The sequence below is a fragment of the Ranitomeya variabilis genome, chromosome 2 (genome assembly GCF_051348905.1).
Source record: "Ranitomeya variabilis isolate aRanVar5 chromosome 2, aRanVar5.hap1, whole genome shotgun sequence".
In the NCBI taxonomy this organism is placed as follows: Eukaryota; Metazoa; Chordata; class Amphibia; order Anura; family Dendrobatidae; genus Ranitomeya; species Ranitomeya variabilis.
In genome coordinates this window covers 363,612,488-363,632,035 of record NC_135233.1, presented here as the reverse complement: position 1 = coordinate 363,632,035, position 19,548 = coordinate 363,612,488, and the positions used below count along the sequence as shown (strand labels likewise).

The 19,548-nt window shown below is 44.7% G+C and overlaps 2 protein-coding genes across 5 annotated transcripts in view; one reads left to right on the top strand and one right to left on the bottom strand.

The window, feature by feature from the left end:
* Positions 1-11,811, top strand: part of MAP4K1 (mitogen-activated protein kinase kinase kinase kinase 1) — a 133,511-nt gene extending 121,700 nt beyond the window's left edge. For 2 of the 3 annotated variants that reach the window (XM_077285756.1, XM_077285755.1), the window contains exons 27-30: positions 8,430-8,513; positions 8,663-8,733; positions 9,016-9,065; positions 11,482-11,697. In XM_077285756.1, the coding sequence (XP_077141871.1) occupies positions 8,430-8,513; positions 8,663-8,733; positions 9,016-9,065; positions 11,482-11,551 (275 nt within the window). In that variant the 3' untranslated portion in view covers positions 11,552-11,697. Of the gene's footprint in view, positions 1-8,429; positions 8,514-8,662; positions 8,734-9,015; positions 9,066-11,481 lie in introns of all 3 variants that reach the window. The other variant, XM_077285754.1, reaches the window with a different exon arrangement.
* A 236-nt stretch (positions 11,812-12,047) lies between these two features.
* The window catches only part of RYR1 (ryanodine receptor 1), a 188,604-nt gene continuing 181,103 nt past the window's right edge, over positions 12,048-19,548 (bottom strand). For both annotated transcript variants that reach the window (XM_077285752.1, XM_077285753.1), the window contains 5 exons: positions 15,222-15,378; positions 15,075-15,139; positions 14,788-14,888; positions 14,655-14,706; positions 12,048-13,372 (listed from right to left, as the gene is read on the bottom strand). In XM_077285752.1, coding sequence (XP_077141867.1) covers positions 13,277-13,372; positions 14,655-14,706; positions 14,788-14,888; positions 15,075-15,139; positions 15,222-15,378 — 471 coding nt within the window. In that variant the 3' untranslated portion in view covers positions 12,048-13,276. The remainder of the gene's footprint in view (positions 13,373-14,654; positions 14,707-14,787; positions 14,889-15,074; positions 15,140-15,221; positions 15,379-19,548) is intronic.

The window sequence follows — 19,548 nt, the reverse complement described above, 5'->3', positions numbered from 1 at the left end:
TGCACCATATGGCGGTATCTTCTGAGCAAAAACCTGTGCATCATTTGGCGGTGACCTCTGAAAAGGCACCAGAGCATATGCAATGCGATAGTGTATTGTCTAGAGGCGAACGACAGAATTACAGGCGCAAAAATGGGTTGTGCTTCTATTGTGGAGATCCAGCTCATGTTATATCAGCATGCTCTAAACGCATAAAGAAGGTTGATAAAAAGGTTGATAAATCTTTTTCTATGGGTACCTTGCAGTCTAAATTTCTTTTGTCCGTGACATTGATTTGTACTTTATCATCTGTTACTGTGGATGCTTATGTGGATTCTGGCGCCGCTCTGAGTCTCATGGATTGGTCCTTTGCCAAGCGTTGTGGGTTTGATTTAGAGCCTCTGGAGGTTTCTATTCCCTTAAAGGGTATTGATTCTACACCTTTGGCTAGCAATAAACCACAATATTGGACACAAGTGACTATGCATCTGTCCCCAGACCATCAGGAGATTATTCGTTTCCTTGTGTTATATAATCTACATGACGTATTAGTACTTGGATTACCATGGTTACAAATTCATAATCCAGTCTTGGACTGGAGATCAATGTCTGTGCTGAGCTGGGGATGTCAGGGGATTCATGGGGATGCACCTTTGGTTCCCATTTCTTCATCTACTCCCTCTGAGATCCCAGCATTTCTGTCAGATTTTTATGATGTCTTTCAGGAGCCTAAAACTGATTCTCTCCCTCCTCACAGAGAGTGTGACTGCGCTATTGAGTTGATTCCCGGTAGTAAATTTCCTAAGGGTCGCTTGTTTAATTTGTCTGTACCTGAACATACTGCTATGCGGGAGTATATTAGAGAATCTTTGGAAAAGGGTCATATTCGCCCCTCTTTGTCTCCACTGGGGGCAGGGTTTTTCTTTGTGGGTAAAAAGGATGGTTCATTGAGACCTTGTATCGACTATCGACTTCTGAATAAGATTACAGTTAAATACCAGTATCCGTTACCTTTACTGACTGATCTTTTTGCTCGCATAAAGGGGGCGAAGTGGTTCACTAAGATCGATCTACGTGGTGCGTATAATTTGGTGCGGATTAAGCAGGGGGATGAGTGGAAGACCGCATTTAATACGCCTGAAGGCCATTTTGAGTATTTGGTAATGCCTTTCGGTCTCGCGAATGCCCCTTCCGTTTTTCAGTCCTTTATGCACGATATTTTCCGTGAATATCTGGATAAATTTATGATTGTGTATTTGGATGATATTTTGATTTTTTCGGAGGACTGGGAATCTCATGTTCAACAGGTCAGGAGAGTTTTTCAGGTTTTACGAGCTAATTCTCTATTTGTGAAGGGCTCAAAGTGTATTTTTGGGGTTCAGAGAATTTCCTTTTTGGGATATATTTTTTCCCCTTCATCTATGGAGATGGACCCTGTTAAGGTTCAGGCTATTTGTGATTGGGTACAACCTACTTCTCTAAAGAGTCTTCAGAAATTCTTGGGATTTGCTAATTTCTATCGCCGATTCATAGCGGGTTTTTCTGCCATTGCTAAACCTTTGACTGATTTGACCAAGAAGGGTGCTGATGTTGCTAATTGGTCCTCTGCGGCTGTGGAGGCCTTTCGGGAGCTTAAGCGCCGCTTTTCTTCTGCTCCTGTGTTGCGCCAGCCTGATGTTTCGCTCCCGTTCCAGGTTGAAGTAGATGCTTCCGAGATCGGAGCAGGTGCAGTTTTGTCGCAGAAAGGTCCTGACTGCTCAGTGATGAGACCATGTGCGTTTTTCTCTCGAAAGTTTTCGCCCGCTGAGCGAAATTATGATGTTGGAAATCGGGAGCTCTTGGCCATGAAGTGGGCATTTGAGGAGTGGCGTCATTGGCTTGAGGGTGCTAGACACCAGGTGGTGGTCTTGACTGACCACAAAAATCTAATTTATCTTGAGTCAGCCAGGCGTCTGAATCCTAGACAAGCGCGCTGGTCGTTGTTTTTCTCTCGATTTAACTTTGTGGTTTCATATCTGCCTGGGTCTAAGAATGTGAGGGCGGATGCCCTCTCTAGGAGTTTTGAGCCTGACTCGCCTGGTGATTCCGAACCTACTGGCATCCTGAAGGATGGGGTGATATTGTCAGCTGTCTCCCCAGACCTGCGGCGCTCTTTGCAGGAGTTTCAGGTGGATAGGCCTGATCGCTGTCCGCCTGGTAGATTGTTTGTCCCTGATGACTGGACCAGTAGAGTTATTTCGGAGGTTCACTCTTCCGCGTTGGCAGGTCATCCTGGAATTTTTGGCACCAGGGATCTGGTGTCTAGGTCCTTCTGGTGGCCTTCCTTGTCTCGAGATGTACGTATTTTTGTGCAGTCTTGTGATGTTTGTGCTCGGGCTAAGCCCTGCTGTTCCCGGGCCAGCGGGTTGTTGTTGCCCTTGCCTATTCCTAAGAGGCCTTGGACGCACATCTCTATGGACTTTATTTCTGACCTTCCTGTTTCTCGTAGGATGTCCGTCATCTGGGTGGTGTGTGACCGTTTTTCCAAGATGGTTCACTTGGTACCTTTGCCCAAATTGCCCTCCTCCTCTGAGCTGGTCCCTCTATTTTTTCAGAATGTTGTGCGTTTGCATGGTATTCCTGAGAATATAGTGTCTGACAGGGGTACTCAGTTTGTGTCTAGATTTTGGCGGACGTTCTGTGCCAGGATGGGCATCGACTTGTCTTTTTCGTCTGCATTCCATCCTCAGACTAATGGCCAGACTGAGCGTACTAATCAGACCTTGGAGACTTACTTGAGGTGTTTTGTGTCCGCTGATCAGGACGATTGGCTTGATTTTTTGCCATTGGCAGAGTTTGCCCTTAACAATCGGGCCAGTTCTGCCACTTTGGTTTCTCCATTTTTTTGTAATTCAGGGTTTCACCCTCGCTTTTCGTCCGGTCAATTGGAGTCTTCGGATTGTCCTGGAGTAGATGCTGTGGTTGATAGAATGCATCAGATTTGGGGACAGGTTGTGGACAATCTGAAGTTGTCCCAGGAGAAGACTCAACAGTTCACTAATCGTCATCGGCGTGTCGGTCCTCGTCTTTGTGTTGGGGACCTGGTTTGGTTGTCTTCTCGATTTGTTCCTATGAAGGTCTCGTCTCCTAAGTTTAAGCCTCGGTTTATCGGCCCTTATAGGATTCTGGAGGTTCTCAATCCTGTGTCCTTTCGTTTGGACCTCCCAGCATCTTTTACTATTCATAATGTTTTTCATCGGTCATTGTTGCGGAGGTATGAGGTGCCGGTTGTTCCGTCTGCTGATCCTCCTGCTCCTGTGCTGGTTGAGGGTGAGTTGGAGTATGTGGTGGAAAAGATCTTGGACTCCCGTGTTTCCAGACGGAAACTTCAGTATCTGGTTAAGTGGAAAGGCTATGGTCAGGAGGATAATTCTTGGGTGACAGCATCTGATGTTCATGCTCCTGATTTGGTTCGTGCATTTCATAGTGCTCATCCAGATCGCCCTGGTGGTTCTGGTGAGGGTTCGGTGCCCCCTCCTTAAGGGGGGGGTACTGTTGTGAATTCTGTTTGTGGGCTCCCCCGGTGGTCTTTTATGGTAGTGCCACTTATTTGCCTTCTTCTATCCTTGATCACCTGTTGACACCCATTAGGGGAGTTTCCTATTTAAGGCTGCTTGGCTGCTGGTCTGATGCCGGCCAACAATGTATCAGTAGCATTCTGTTGCATTCTCCTGCCTCAAGATCCTGTTCAGCTAAGTTGAATTTTGTTTCTAGTTTATTCTATTTTTGTCCAGCTATTTGCAATGTGACTCTCTGTAGCTGGAAGCTCTCGTGGACTGGAATTGCCACTCCAGTGGCATGAGTTGTCACTGGAGTTTTAAAGTAATTTCAGGATGGTGTTTTTGAGTAGTGTTTTGAAGTTGACCGTGAAGTGACTCTTTCCTGTACTTCTGCTATCTAGTAAGCGGACCTCACTGTGCTAAATCTGCTGTTCATCCTACGTATGTCTTTTCCTCTTGACTCACCGTCAATATCTGTGGGGGGCTGCTATCTCCTTTTGGGGTTCATCTCTGGAGGTAAGGCAGGCCTGTATATTCCTCTGATAGGGGTAGTTAGATCTCCGGCTGGCGCGTGGTGTCTAGGGCATCGTAGGAAACACTCCCCGGCTACTTCCAGTGTCGTGTCAGGTTCAGGTCACGGTCACTTTAGTTCCCATCACCCGAGAGCTAGTCCGTTGTTATTTTGATTTCCCTGCCATTGGGAAAATCATAACAATAGAGGCTATCAGTCATTGTGCAGGAGGAGGAGGTGAGCTGTGACATCACCTATTGTGAATGGTGGATCCTGTGTTATCTACTGTATATGGAGGTATTATCAGTCATTATACAGGAGGAGGTGAGCTGTGACATCACCTGTTGTGAATGGTGGATCCTGTGTTATCTACTGTATATAGAGGTGCTATCAGTCATTGTACAGGAGGAGGAGGTGAGCTGTGACATCACCTGTTGTGAATGGTGGATCCTGTGTTATCTACCGTATATAGAGGTGTTATCAGTCATTGTACAGGAGGAGGAGGTGAGCTGTGATATCACCTATTGTGAATGGTGGATCCTGTGTTATCTACTGTATATAAAGGAGTTATCAGTCATTGTAGTCATTGTACAGGAGGAGGAGGTGAGCTGTGACATCACCTATTGTGAATGGTGGATCCTGTGTTATCTACTGTATATAGAGGTGTTATCAGTCATTGTACAGGAGGAGGAGGTGAGCTGTGACATCACCTATTGTAAATGGTGAATACTGTGTTATCTACTGTATATAGAGGTGTTATCAGTCATTGTACAGGAGGAGGAGGTGAGCTGTGACATCACCTATTGTAAATGGTGAATACTGTGTTATCTACTGTATATAGAGATATTATCAGTCATTGTACAGGAGGAGGAGGTAAGCTGTGACATCACCTATTGTAAATGGTGAATACTGTGTTATCTACTGTATATAGAGTTATATAGAATTGTAAATCTAGTATAAGAACTAGAGACCATTGTCAAAATTGAAAGACTTTTGAGTATTTTAGCTGTCAGGCATGTGCTCATTTGGTTGTTACTTGTCTTTTTTTTACCCCTCCTTACACATGCCATGGTAACTTTGTTATCTACCGTATCTAGTGACCCGAGGTTAACATCCTTAAAAATCAGAACCTCCCACTCCCGTCTCCCAAGACTTTTCACGTGCTGCGCCAATTCTTTGGAATGCACTACCCAGGTTAATACGATTAATCCCCAATCCCCACAGTTTTAAGCGTGCCCTAAACATGCATTTGTTGGGGTGGATCAGGGTCCCTGCGACTACATACCATCGGTTTAAGGTGCTTGCTATTGCCGTTTTTCATGTGACTCCTGTATCTATTTATCTATAGCCACTTTGGGGTTCAATATGTGACTGCTTATCAGGAGGGATTAGTTGCTCTATTTACATATGGGCTATCATTCTTGCTGCTATACATTGCATACGGCACTTTATATGGTCACCTACAGTGGGGCAAACAAGTATTTAGTCAGTCAGCAATAGTGCAAGTTCCAACACTTAAAAAGATGAGAGGCGTCTGTAATTTACATCATAGGTAGACCTCAACTATGGGAGACAAACTGAGAAAAAAAAATCCAGAAAATCACATTGTCTGTTTTTTTAACATTTTATTTGCATATTATGGTGGAAAATAAGTATTTGGTCAGAAACAAACAATCAAGATTTCTGGCTCTCACAGACCTGTAACTTCTTCTTTAAGAGTCTCCTCTTTCCTCCACTCATTACCTGTAGTAATGGCACCTGTTTAAAATTGTTATCAGTATAAAAAGACACCTGTGCACACCCTCAAACAGTCTGACTCCAAACTCCACTATGGTGAAGACCAAAGAGCTGTCAAAGGACACCAGAAACAAAATTGTAGCCCTGCACCAGGCTGGGAAGACTGAATCTGCAATAGCCAACCAGCTTGGAGTGAAGAAATCAACAGTGGGAGCAATAATTAGAAAATGGAAGACATTCAAGACCACTGATAATCTCCCTCGATCTGGGGCTCCACGCAAAATCCCACCCCGTGGGGTCAGAATGATCACAAGAACGGTGAGCAAAAATCCCAGAACCACGCGGGGGGACCTAGTGAATGAACTGCAGAGAGCTGGGACCAATGTAACAAGGCCTACCATAAGTAACACACTACGCCACCATGGACTCAGATCCTGCAGTGCCAGACGTGTCCCACTGCTTAAGCCAGTACATGTCCGGACCCGTCTGAAGTTTGCTAGAGAGCATTTGGATGATCCAGAGGAGTTTTGGGAGAATGTCCTATGGTCTGATGAAACCAAACTGGAACTGTTTGGTAGAAACACAACTTGTCGTGTTTGGAGGAAAAAGAATACTGAGTTGCATCCATCAAACACCATACCTACTGTAAAGCATGGTGGTGGAAACATCATGCTTTGGGGCTGTTTCTCTGCAAAGGGGCCAGGACGAGTGATCCGGGTACATGAAAGAATGAATGGGGCCATGTATCGTGAGATTTTGAGTTCAAACCTCCTTCCATCAGCAAGGGCACTGAAGATGAAACGTGGCTGGGTCTTTCAACATGACAATGATCCAAAGCACACCGCCAGGGCAACGAAGGAGTGGCTTCGTAAGAAGCATTTCAAGGTCCTGGAGTGGCCTAGCCAGTCTCCAGATCTCAACCCTATAGAAAACCTTTGGAGGGAGTTGAAAGTCCGTGTTGCCAAGCGAAAAGCCAAAAACATCACTGCTCTAGAGGAGATCTGCATGGAGGAATGGGCCAACATACCAACAACAGTGTGTGGCAACCTTGTGAAGACTTACAGAAAATGTTTGACCTCTGTCATTGCCAACAAAGGATATATTACAAAGTACTGAGATGAAATTTTGTTTCTGACCAAATACTTATTTTCCACCATAATATGCAAATAAAATGATAAAAAAACAGACAATGTGATTTTCTGGATTTTTTTTTCTCAGTTTGTCTCCCATAGTTGAGGTCTACCTATGATGTAAATTACAGACGCCTCTCATCTTTTTAAGTGGTGGAACTTGCACTATTGCTGAATGACTAAATACTTTTTTGCCCCACTGTATATGATTGCATTGTGGGGACTGCCGTACCTTGGGCTGTAAACATGTTGTTGATGACGCCCTGTGTCATCTTTTAGCCCCTCTTGGCATTATTTGTCTGGTCATTTTATCTCATTATATATTTTATCTGTGTTTATACAATAAAATGTGGTTGTTTTGGATTCTACGACTGCTTGTTGTTCTTTTTGAGTATATATTGTGGTTTGCAGTTATCCTTCTGTCCATGCTTGGGTGTTGTGGACATATATTTTGAACTACATGACCATGTATTTACATAATTATAGGGTCTTTACAGTGTGATTTCTATTGTCCACCACCAATAATGGTCATTGGAATTCTTTCTCATGCATTTGTTCAGACTGGCCTAGCGCCTCAACGCACTATCCTAACTATCCCTGTGTGTCCCATTCAAAAAACTTAAACCATAGTCAGGCTCCTTTCATCATGTTCTCATACGCTTTATGTAGTTAATAGCCCTCGGTGTCTCTACTGTTACATATTTAGGCTGATACCGGTTCATGCAGCATTACATGAACACCCGATTCTTACACTGTGGCTGGTCCGAACAATGAAAGCAATTGTTACCATTAGTGATGAGTGAATATACTCGTTACTCGAGATTTCTCGAGCATGCTCGGGGGTCCTCCGAGTATTTTTTAGTGCTCGGAGATTTCGTTTTTAGCGCCGCAGCTGAATGATTTACATCTGTTAGCCAGGCTGAGTACATGTGGGGGTTGCCTGGTTGCTAGGGAATCCCCACATGTACTTATGCTGGCTAACAAATGTAAGTCATTCAGCTGCGGCAAGAAAAACTAAAACTCCGAGCACTAAAAAATACACGGAGGACCCCCGAGCATGCATTAGAAATTCGAGTAACGAGTATATTCACTAGTTACCATCCACCTCTCGTGTCTCCCTTTTTCCTCGTAGTTTGTAAGCTTGCGAGCAGGGCCCTCACTCCTCTTGGTATCTGTTTTAATCTGTGTTTATTGTTATGCTGTAATGTCTATTGTCTGTACAAGTCCCCTCTATAATGTAAAGTGCTGGGGAAATATGTTGGCGCTATATAAATAAAATTATTATTATTGTCTATTGGGCAGATAAAATCTTCCATAACCTCATCTCGTGTAAGATCTGTCAGTGAAGGTGTCAGGAGGTCCCCAACATTACATAGTTGGTCCCACCAATAAATATCTTGTGTACAGTATGTGCAGGCTTATTTTTAGTCTTCTTCCTTCAATGTCTTTTTGTCTCCAACTTTGAGCATAATAATCCAGTTTCAGTACATACAAAACATTCATGTTCACAAGTCGTTTTTTGTTAAATTACAGATACACTAAATTTGGTGAACCACAGCGGAGAATCGCAGCCTTCATTTTGTATCCCTACGTTTTCTTTCCCAGTGGACTCCGTAGGTGAGAGCTTATTGCTCACGTAGCATATTTCATTCTTTATTCTTGGTGGTATATTCCTTTAGATGGCGGACTGGGATCAGAATGGGAAGTGATATCATTCATGGACCTACCAAGACTCACTAAGGATATCTGCTTTTTTATGTTCCTAGCTCTTTCTGGAGACTATGTACTGGTTTTAAGGAAAAAGGGTTTCCAGGTATTGAAATTTCATTCCTCGGAGGTAAGACGGCGCATTCTCTTCCTATAGATTGAGTTAAGAGCAGAAAAATATGGAATATGGAATAGGGTAACTTTTAAATAATCTTTAAATTAACTTTGTGACCTTAATTGTGGTGTTTGGATCTTGGTTTCTCGATTATGATCGGCTTATGGTCGCCATATTAGTGGCTCTTGAGCCGCGGATCTTACCTAAGTGAGCACAGTTAGTGCTTAGCGTCTGGTGATGATCAATCCAAACTCTTCTCCTCCTGCTACCATTTCTGAGATCTGTTATCATCCTCAGGTGCTGATTGACTGTTTAGATCGCAGCTTACGGTTGTTGTCTTCAGACAGGTGAGAACATTGGGACTCCGTTCTTTATACTATAAATTACGTGTAGCTCACGATAATTTTATAGTTGGAGGGAAATTCAGTTTCCTTATCTTTGAGATGTAGGCTCTTGTGTAAGTGCTGGCTCATTTAGGCTTGGGTCACACATGGTACTTGGCCACAATAGAGCACTATCTGCTTCCTAAACATTGCACTGACTTACTGTTGCATTACTAGTAGTAATGAGCGAACATGCTGGGATAACGTGTTGTACGAGCATTCTCAGATGTCAGATGTTATCCGAGTGTTTTCAGCGTGCTCATATATTATGTTCGAGTCCCTGCGGCTGCATATGTTGTGGCTGTTTACCGCTGCAAACCATGCAGCCGCAGGGACTCGAACATAACACCCAAGCACGCTCGTATAACACGTTAGTTTAGGAATAATTCTTTTATAATCTTTGAATTCTTACTGAGACTTTTAATTTCCATAGTCTTCCCATTTTTCTCATGTCGCCATATCATCTCTAACCTTATATTTTCTTCCCACACTCAATCACTTTGACTTTCCCCTGCCATGCCCCTTGAAGATCTTTGAGATGCTGGTGGTGCCAGCCGCATAACACTTTATCCCAGCACGTTCACTCATCACTCATCACTAATGAATAATTACTAAAGACTTGCTTGATGTTGATAGCCAGGCGGTTTCTGTAAAAGTGTGCGGCCATTAACAGGTAAACCCCTAGCCATTTTTTAAGCTACTGCAACATTTAGGCTGGGGCTACGTACTTTTGCCACACGGCCAAATATCACTGTTTTGCAGCACAATACAAGTGAATGGGGTCACATTGTGACAGCTAAGACACCACAAAGATTTTTTTTTTTAAAACACCCGGTTGGATTTTTTGCAACCTACTTGTTGAATTCACGATCTCCTAGCAATGCGATACCATGCACTTGTACTGCGCTGCGATCTAGACCCTACACATAGTGATCTTTGGCCGCACAGCAGGTGTCCGCAATATGAAATTCATAAAGGGAACATACATTTAGACTGGAACTATATGGCAACTTTGCACGGCCAGATCCATCGCTCTGATGAGGCTTCAAGGCAGTGGGATTGTGGGTTGCCCAGGATGGAAGCCGTGAGCGAGCTGCTGCTCAATAACGCCACGGCACTTAATAAACAAATCATATCCCAATCAATAAGTGTTGTGCTCTGTAAGGTACGTTACACTCAGTTGCAGGCCGGAAGCCTTCGCTGTCTGCACGTCCTCAGTTTCAGGACCAGCCACACACATCAGGGGACATATACCGTAATTCATTTTAACAAGTTCAATGTTACTGGACAGTTCAAGTAAATCAGTATTTAACACCAGGATCAGGTACAGCACCTTTCACCACTTGCTTCATTCACACAGTACATTTCCATCATTTTCTTACGTTCAGCTTGGACTATCCCTACATTAACAGGTCCTGTTAGCCCTAGGGAATCTCTACCCGGCACCGCAGTATTACTGAGATCTGCTAAATTTCCCTCATGCAGTTCCACATCCACCTTCCTCTGTACAGAAGGGCTTAGGGTACTCTCGATAGCACTTCTATCAAGCCGTAGGCTTCGGACGTTGTAGGAATGTCCACAGGGAGTTTTGTACAGCCTCATACCACCAGAACGATTTGTCTACACGGTGCTTCCAGCACCTTGAACTTCACCTTGCCTCCAACTAACCCTTTAACTAATGTTTTCACGTACTCCCTAAACCAGGAAGTTGTTTCTTTTTCTACTTACCCTATCCCCCTCCCAATCTGGGTGAGTCCCAAACATTTAATTGTATTTTGTCCTGTTATATCTACACTACAGCCATCTCTAACCTAAGCGCTAAGCTATATCCTATTCTTTCCTAATACCTGAGCTGGTGTATATTACTCACACTAGGCATTACCTTTACAGTATTCACACAGCACCATCAGTACTTTCAACACTATATATTGGTTACATTACAACGCTACAATGCTAAAACCGCATGACACAGTTCACATTTCGCATGGCACAATAAAACGCTGTAAAACCGCTCTACACTATTCTTATAATTCGATGCTGTCTTCAGGGGCAGGAACAGGGCGGTTCACACCCTTCATAATGCAAGTTAGAATTGGTGGTGACACAACTGCAACAACCAAGTTGCAACTTGGCTGTTGCAGTAATATCGCTTTCACATTAACTTTCATTACATTGTCCTGCAGCCTCACCAGACCTATTTCTGGCCTTGCAAAAACTTGCCACATAGCCATTGTGGCTCCAGAGCTGACGGACTTCTTCCAATTTGTGTTCCGCAATGCACCACGGTGATGCCACATGGGTCACAGTCAAAGTCGCCAGGCACCCCAGCGTTATAGAGACACTACTACATATCTGAAGACTTTTCTTTTTTCTTTCCCAGAACAAAGATCATCGTAGAGGCTCCACAATCTGATAACAGCAACATAAACTTATACATCCATGACTGTTAACCTTCCAACGGACAGGACAATAACCCCCATCAGCTGGATCCACGACTACTAATCTAAGAGCTTCTGCATCCAATGACCTGATGGTGCGGGAGAATAGCCGGGAACCATAAGATGGCACCACTGCCTTGGTAAAAGACTGGTCTGTGTATTATGTATAAGCTTTGTGTATGGGCGCTGCTGCGGCGGGATTGTGGGAGATACTGAATGTCGCCGCAGTAAAATGGTTTTATGCACTTTTAATAAAAGATTGTTGTACTTGTCCTTGGTTTGTATCCATTGACTTGACTAAAAATGTCAGCCGCTTCTCATCGGATACCAACATCTAAGAGGTGCCATATTATTGGGGTGATGGCTTTGGGCCTTATTGGAAAGGAAATCATGGAAGATAGAAGTATCCCTTTAATTGTGTGATGGGGTCCAGACTGATTATACAGTGATGGCATATGGGAAAAACTTCTATAACGAGAATGAAAAGACCACAAAATTTGACAACGTCATCAATAAATATTTTATTAAACGAAAAATGACGAAAACGTTGCACAGTGAGAACTACCCATCCCCCAGGCTTATCCCTAAATTCTGCTTCTGTATGACCAATCACAGACAGATAATCTGCACGTATCTCCGCCAATCTGAAGCCATATTTGTGTAAGGGAAGACGCGGGGAACATATTGCTGATCGGTGAGGTGGCTGTTGGACATTCTCACAGATGCAAAAGCAGAGAGAAACAAGATTGTCACAACACACGCAGCACCATTCAATGACTACATTCAGGCAGCCATTGTATGAAGTAGTCAGGACTCGGCTGCGGCAATAGGGTAAACGGTCATACCTGCAAAACAATACTAAACCCACATATCAAACTGTGGTATTTCTCCTACAGGGGGGAGGTATAAGGCACTAGAAGAGAGCGAACACAGTTCCACAACAGTGACAACAGAAGCGGACAGACTTCCAAAACTTTGTGCTTGTGCCTGATTGTCCAGTCAATGTGATATAGAGGCACAAAGCCGAGCAAAGTCAACTCAAGATTTAACCAAAATTTTAAGAATTTTCCAATTTTTTATTTTCTCTGCAACTCGAATTGGAAAAAAAAAAGAATTAGCTAACTAATTAAACATGAATTTAGGATTTAGTTGACTTGCTACAAACAAAATGGCAGACAAAATTTTAGCAAAAAGTCTCCAATCAGAGGTTGTGTATTGTGTTCACGGATCAATGATGAAACCATTTTTTTAACCATTACTTACACACAGAAAAAGGTTTCTTCGTATACCTATTGCATGTTGGAAGAGAACAATAAGGGTTCACCACTGTCGGAAGAGTGACTCTAAAGTGACAGTAATACGCAAACGAACAAACCCCCCCAGATCTTTACAAGTAACTGCACGTCTCTACAGAAAGCTTCGTTGGCAGTGAAGACATTGACATATCGATACTGCCGTCAAATTCTCGGTGGCAGAAAGAGGACATTTTGGCAGCGATGGTTGACGTCTCTGAGAACCTTAAAACTTACGATGTCAAGTCCTGGCAAAAGTCTTTTGAAGACTATGTTCTCTTAATCGTCAAGAGTCCTGCAGAGCATTTTCAAAGACATCTGGATCTTTTAGATATCATCATATCCAGTTCGCAAAATGATCACTTCTGTGAAAGAAGGTGGATTATCTCTCCAATGTCTCTTTTAGGATCTTGGATCAAAAGTAATTTAGATCTTCTAGAAACGGTTATCCAAGCTGATCTTCATAAGTTTTCCGGAAACAGTCTCCAGCCGGGAAGAAATCCCAACACCTCTCCTGGTACATCTTCCAGACATACGACTCCTGTATGGTCAATAAATATTATACATTGAGTGTGCTATGGTGCCACACTTAAAAAAATAAAAAAGTAAATAAACAGTGAAAAGTCCTCTATAATTTAAAATGAGTACCTCCTTTAATTGCTGATGCTCCACAGATGCTAGACCAGTTTTTCTTTTTCTCCTGTGCCCCTCAAATTCCAAAGTTACGCCCCCTGGTAATATTGGTGCAAATTTTCCCTTCAACAACTGGGCGTAAACCACAGAACTATGTGTGCGTGACTGTGTTTTGATTGGCCAGTTTCAAAGGACAAAAAACAAACAACCTCCAAAAAAGTCATGTGGTGTACGCCCAGTTGGTTGAAGGGCACATTTGCACATTTCTTACCAGGGGGCTTAACTTTTTAATGGAGGTATGGGAGCAGATTTCTTTAATCTGATGAGGTCTTTTACATAACTTAGTAATGCTGCAGTGTTTCAAAAATAAACTTTAATCCTTCAGCAATGCATGAGTGAATGAGGCAGGACTAGATTAGTGTGGCAAATCTTCCTCTGAATAAGTCCTGCTTCTGAGCTTCTAATCATTCCTCCGTGGCCATGATTGAAGCAATTTTGCCCAAGGGCTACTCCGGGATGCTCTGCTTGACTTGTCCTGCCTCATCAGCACGCAACACTAAGGGAGTAGAACTAATTTTTCAATAAATGCATCCTTAATAAGTTACATAAAACACCTTATCTGAATAGAGAAATCTTCACCACTACCATTTTACAAGTTGGGGACAGTCAAGAGGGACTCAACAGGTTCCCCTGAAAGATAAAGACTGGTGTGCGCCACATGCGAATTACCGGTGAAGAGTCATAAAGACAAGGTCTCTCTCACAAGCAGTCAGGCTGGTGGATGTTTTTCTGGCTTGATTGACATACAGAAATGGGCTGCTCCATTGGCAATCAGCATATGCGCAAAGAAGCAAAGTCTTCAAGCTCATCAGCATATTGCATATGTACTGGCTGACTATGGGGGAAGCCTTAGGGACATCAATAAAGGCTTGAAGGGGCTGGACTGTTTGAGAAAGAGGAACCACTTTCATGAATCTTCCTTGTCTCCGTAGATTGTGTAGTGGTTGTGTCTGATACTGAAGCTTCGTTTAATTCCCAGAAATCTGCAATACCAGGCACCACCATCACCAGTTGTAGGCTGTGATCAGTAATTAGGAGGGGTTGACATGACCCTTAATTAACACTTATCACCTGCCCATAGAACAGGAGATGCAAATCAATAAAGTGAGAAATGGTGTCCAGAAGCTCACCTGCCCAGTGTGTTCTGTGTCATCCTTGTTAATGAGGTACATCAAGAAAAACCTATAATAGAGAGCACAGAAGAAGTCAGACCGCGATCCTAAAACTCGTAATTTTATTATTCTCTCAGCCACCACGACTCACATATAATTAGCCAAGTTATGTTCTTCTAGCGTGTGCGTCTCGAAGCCATGCGGCGTCGTATCAAAGTAATCACTGCCAATGCCACAGATGAAGCATTTGGTCTGGACACAGAATAAAAAAACATGATAATTATAAGACTACTTAAAGGTTGCAAAACACAACACATAAGAGGTGAGATGATAAATGTCTGGAAGATTGAATCTAATGGAAAGAGTTTGATTAGCTAAGAAAAATAAACAACAAAAATGTCAATATAGAACAAAAATAGTAAAAAAATAAGGTGTCACCTCCATATCTTCCTTCACTTGTTCTTGTTGGTCTCTCAGCTCTCCAAATGCATCAATGATCAGACCTGATGGAGGAGAACATGTATTAGTCGTTTGCTTAAGCCAAGAGATTGGTTATAGGAAGGAGGGAATGGAAGGGTAACCTACCCTGAATGATGGCCAGGAGGATGACAATAACAAAGAAAAAGAACGTGATGTCAAAGACCACACGGTAAAGTTCATACTCGTCTCCTGCAGGGTCTTCAATCTCATCACCGATACCGCCACCAGCTCGTACCCCAACATACATATGGAAGAGGTAACACTGTGAGGAGGAAAGTACGAAGAATTGTGTGTTAGGACAGGTAATAAATGCACTGTCTCTGGTGATGATAACCCAATGAACATTCTTGACTACTCTCCCAGAACATCCAGGAGGCACCTAGAAAAAGAGGAGATCTCCTGGACTCTGGGAAGAGGTGGCCAATTTCACTGGCACTGCCAAATCTTCCTAAAGCCATCTGATGAGCAAGTTTCAGAAACTTTCAGACCAAATACACATTCAGGAGGTGTTGGAAAGGCATAGTGGTGCCTGAAAAGGGGACATGGCCATATGGGAAAATGTTGGCGTTATGGTCACTTTCCTCCTGGAAAATCATTTATAGTGGCAAGTATGCCTATAAATATAAAATACTTCTAAAAAGAATATGGTACCATTTGATGGCACCGTAGGGTGGCCTATAGAGTGTCTAACAGTTACGCAACATAGAGACTCAATGTGTTATTAGGTATTTTGCACATACTTCTTAACACCTACCTACTCCATTAGTGGTGTCACGCTTTTAAGACCCATCATTGATCTGCTAGGGAACACCCCAGACACAACCATTTTCATGCAACTGTCACCCTCTTAGCGGTCCATTTCCTGGGACAGTCTTAGGAAAAACTGGCTAGCTAGGGGATTTGGCTACATACATGGTGTTAGGGTTGGCGGAATGCACCGAATATATTTATTAGATGGGATAGGTGCGTTCGCAACCTGTGATCCACCGTGCAGGAAAGAACCCGCTGCTAAGTAAGGCGGCGAAGCAAATTAGAATAAAGAACTCTGTTACTTCACAGAGCCCATAGTAAAGAGAACGCCGTGCCCTGTTTAGCTCACAGGGGACACAGCTATTGTGTAGAGCCGACAGTGGTCATGCAGTCTAACCAACACGCAGCTCCTCTCCGGTGGAGCCGGAATTCTATCGGCTATTAGCCAGCCCTGAATTCACACATAAACTCCTCGCCGGAGGTGCCAGCATTCTAGGGGCTTATTTCAGCCGGGTCCCTGACTGCATACACAAAACTCCTCGCCGGAGGTGCCAGCATTCTAGGGGCTTATTTCAGCCGGGTCCCTGACCACACACACGACCACACTGGCGCTGAGCTAGTACATACAGTATTTGACACTAGCGCATGGCCGTGCAGTCATGAGAACCTTATATAGCTGCAGCACCTACAGGACCTTCCAAGAAGGACCAATGGAAGGCTGCCACAGAACTTGATCAGGTACAGGACCTTCCAGGAGGACCAATGGAAGTTGCTGCAGTACCTGAGCATGTGACCCTTGATCTCCACTGAGAGATCTTACCCTGGGCATGCTCAGTGTGTGCAAAGCAGGACTTAGGGTACCGTCACACATTGAAATTTTCATCGCTGCGACGGCACGATTCGTGACGTCGCAGCGTCGTATAATCATCGCTCCAGCGTCGTAGACTGCGGTCACACGTTGCAATCACGGCGCTGGAGCGATGCCGAAGTCCCCGGGTAACCAGGGTAAACATCGTGTAACTAAGCGCAGGGCCGCGCTTAGTAACCCGATGTTTACCCTGGTTACCAGCGTAAAAGTGATCTGCTCTCACTTTCCGGCCGGCACTCAGAGCAGGAAGCAGACGGCAAGGGACCTGAAGGACACCGACGGGTGAGTATGTACGGTTTGTTTTTTTACGTTTACGCTTGTAACCAGGGTAAACATCGGGTTACTAAGCGCGGCCCTGCGCTTAGTTACCCGATGTTTACCCTGGTTACAAGCGAAGACATCGCTGGATCGCTGTCACACACAACGATCCAGCGATGTCAGCGGGTGATCAAGCGACGAAAGAAAGTTCCAAACGATGTGCTACGACGTACGATTCTCAGCAGGATCCCTGATCGCAGTAGCGTGTCAGACACTGCGATATCGTAACGATATCGCTAGAACGTCACGAATCGTAACGTCGTAGCGATGGAAATTTCAATGTGTGACGGTACCCTTAGTCCCAGAAAAGCCTGCTTGCCGCAGATCAGTGCCGGGTACAATAGCAGAGCCTGGAGAGACAGCAGTAACCCTTTGCACAGTATCAGACTCAGTGAGACGCTGCGACCGACGTCTCCGCTGAGCAGGCTCCACTGCGGCCGATGCAGAATGGGAGACCGTAGCAGACACGGCTCGAGATTCCCCCTGTGCAGCAGCGGGAGCTCAACTCCTAACACATGGTCTTATCATATGCATGATGGATTGCCACATCTGAGAAGGCAGCTGATTTTGCTCACCATGACACCAATTGGAAATATAATAATAATAATAATCTATATTTATATAGCGCCAACATATTCCGCAGCGCTTTACAGTTTAACAGTTTCAAACACAACATTCATAGGTAACAACGTTAACAATACAATAATAAAGCAAAATAAGACGACCCTGCTCGTGAGAGCTTACAATCTACAATGAGGTGGCGGAGATACAAAGTACAGGTGTGTATTTACAATGATGTATTTACAATGATGGTCCAGCCATCTTCAGGGGGTGGGGGGTAGATGGAGATAGTTAATGGGCTACACACACACAAACATAAAATGACTTTGATTAGTTAACGTGGTAGGCCGCTCTGAACAAATGTGTTTTGAGGGAGCGCCTAAAACTATGCAAGTTGTGGATGGTCCTAATATCTTGGGGTAGAGCATTCCAGAGGATTGGCACAGCACGGGAGAAGTCTTGGAGTCGGGAGTGGGAGGTATGGATTAGTGCAGAGGTTAGTCGAAAGTCATTTGCAGAGCGCAGCGGTCGGCTAGGCCGATAGACAGAAATGAGGGAGGAGATATAAGGGGGTGCCGCACTGTGGAGAGCTTTGTGGGTGAGAACAAGTACTTTGAATTGTATCCTGTAATGAATGGGCCGCCAGTGTAATGACTGGCGAAGAGCGGATGCATCTGAATAACGATTAGCTAGATAGACAACCCTGGCTGCTGCATTAAGGATAGACTGGAGAGGGGAAAGTCGAGTAAGGGGGAGGCCAATTAATAGAGCATTGCAGTAGTCCAGGCGGGAGTGGATTAGGGCGACAGTGAGGGTTTTTGTTGTCTCCATGGTGAGAAAAGGGCGGATTCTAGAGATGTTCTTTAGGTGTAAGCGGCACGAGCGGACAAGAGATTGTATGTGGGAGGTGAAGGAGAGATCGGAGTCAAACATAACACCCAGGGGGGGCGTGTCCTGGCCATGAGGAGGGAAGGCTGCTAATTCCCTGAGCTCCTGCTTCCCCGGCCGAATAAAGCCCTGCAACAGCCCAGAAACTGACTTTACCAGAGCCTATGCCTGCTAAACGGAAGCCTGCACGCCCCACCACCCCTTCTGGACCCCCTGTGGAGTTCTCTGCAAGTATATCTCGCTTTTTAAGAAGCTCTGGGAAGGGGCCTTGGAGCTGCACTGTTCCTAAGGTGGCTGATCCCTCCCCCAAGCCCTGCAGCACTACACATGAGGCAAAAAACAAACAGAGAGAGAAGGAGACACCTCAGGCCTGCACGGAGGTTTCCAGAGCATCTGTCACCAGACTGTTTACTCAGGAGAGGCCCCTGGAGGCCCCCCTGCAGGGGGTCTCAGATGAAGGTACCGCAGGGGAGAGGGAGGATCGTGGGGGCTCGGATCATGAGACTGTACAAGCAGAGGGAGAAGTGGTAAGGTCCTGGACACAGAGAGCAGAGCTCTACCCCTCCCAAACTGAGTGGCCTGTGCTGCAGGAGACTCAGCTGCCTCTTAGTCTGTCACCTCAGCCACTTACACCTACAGAGGGGATGCTTCAACAACTCTCTATTCAGAAACCGGGCTGTGGAGCAGGTTATCTCCCCCCTCTACTAAACCACCCCACAGAAGCCACAGGGGGTGAGCGAAGAGTGGAGCCGACCATCACTGGAGGCCCCAGTGGTTCCCCTATTTTACCAAATATGCAGCCACAAGATAGCCCTGACCCAGACATGTGGGAAGCTTTTAAGGCCCGTATTAGCAACGTCCCAACTAAAGAGGAACTTGAGGGCTTTATCTCCAGGGTGGAGAACTCCTTTAAAGCTGAAACAATGGCCCTGAGAGGGGACGTCTCAGCTCTAGCGGGCAGAGTCACACTTACTGACACTACTGTGGAAAATCTCTCCAGCAAGATTCTAGCCCTTGAGGATAAACTGTCAGCCCAGACGTCCACCT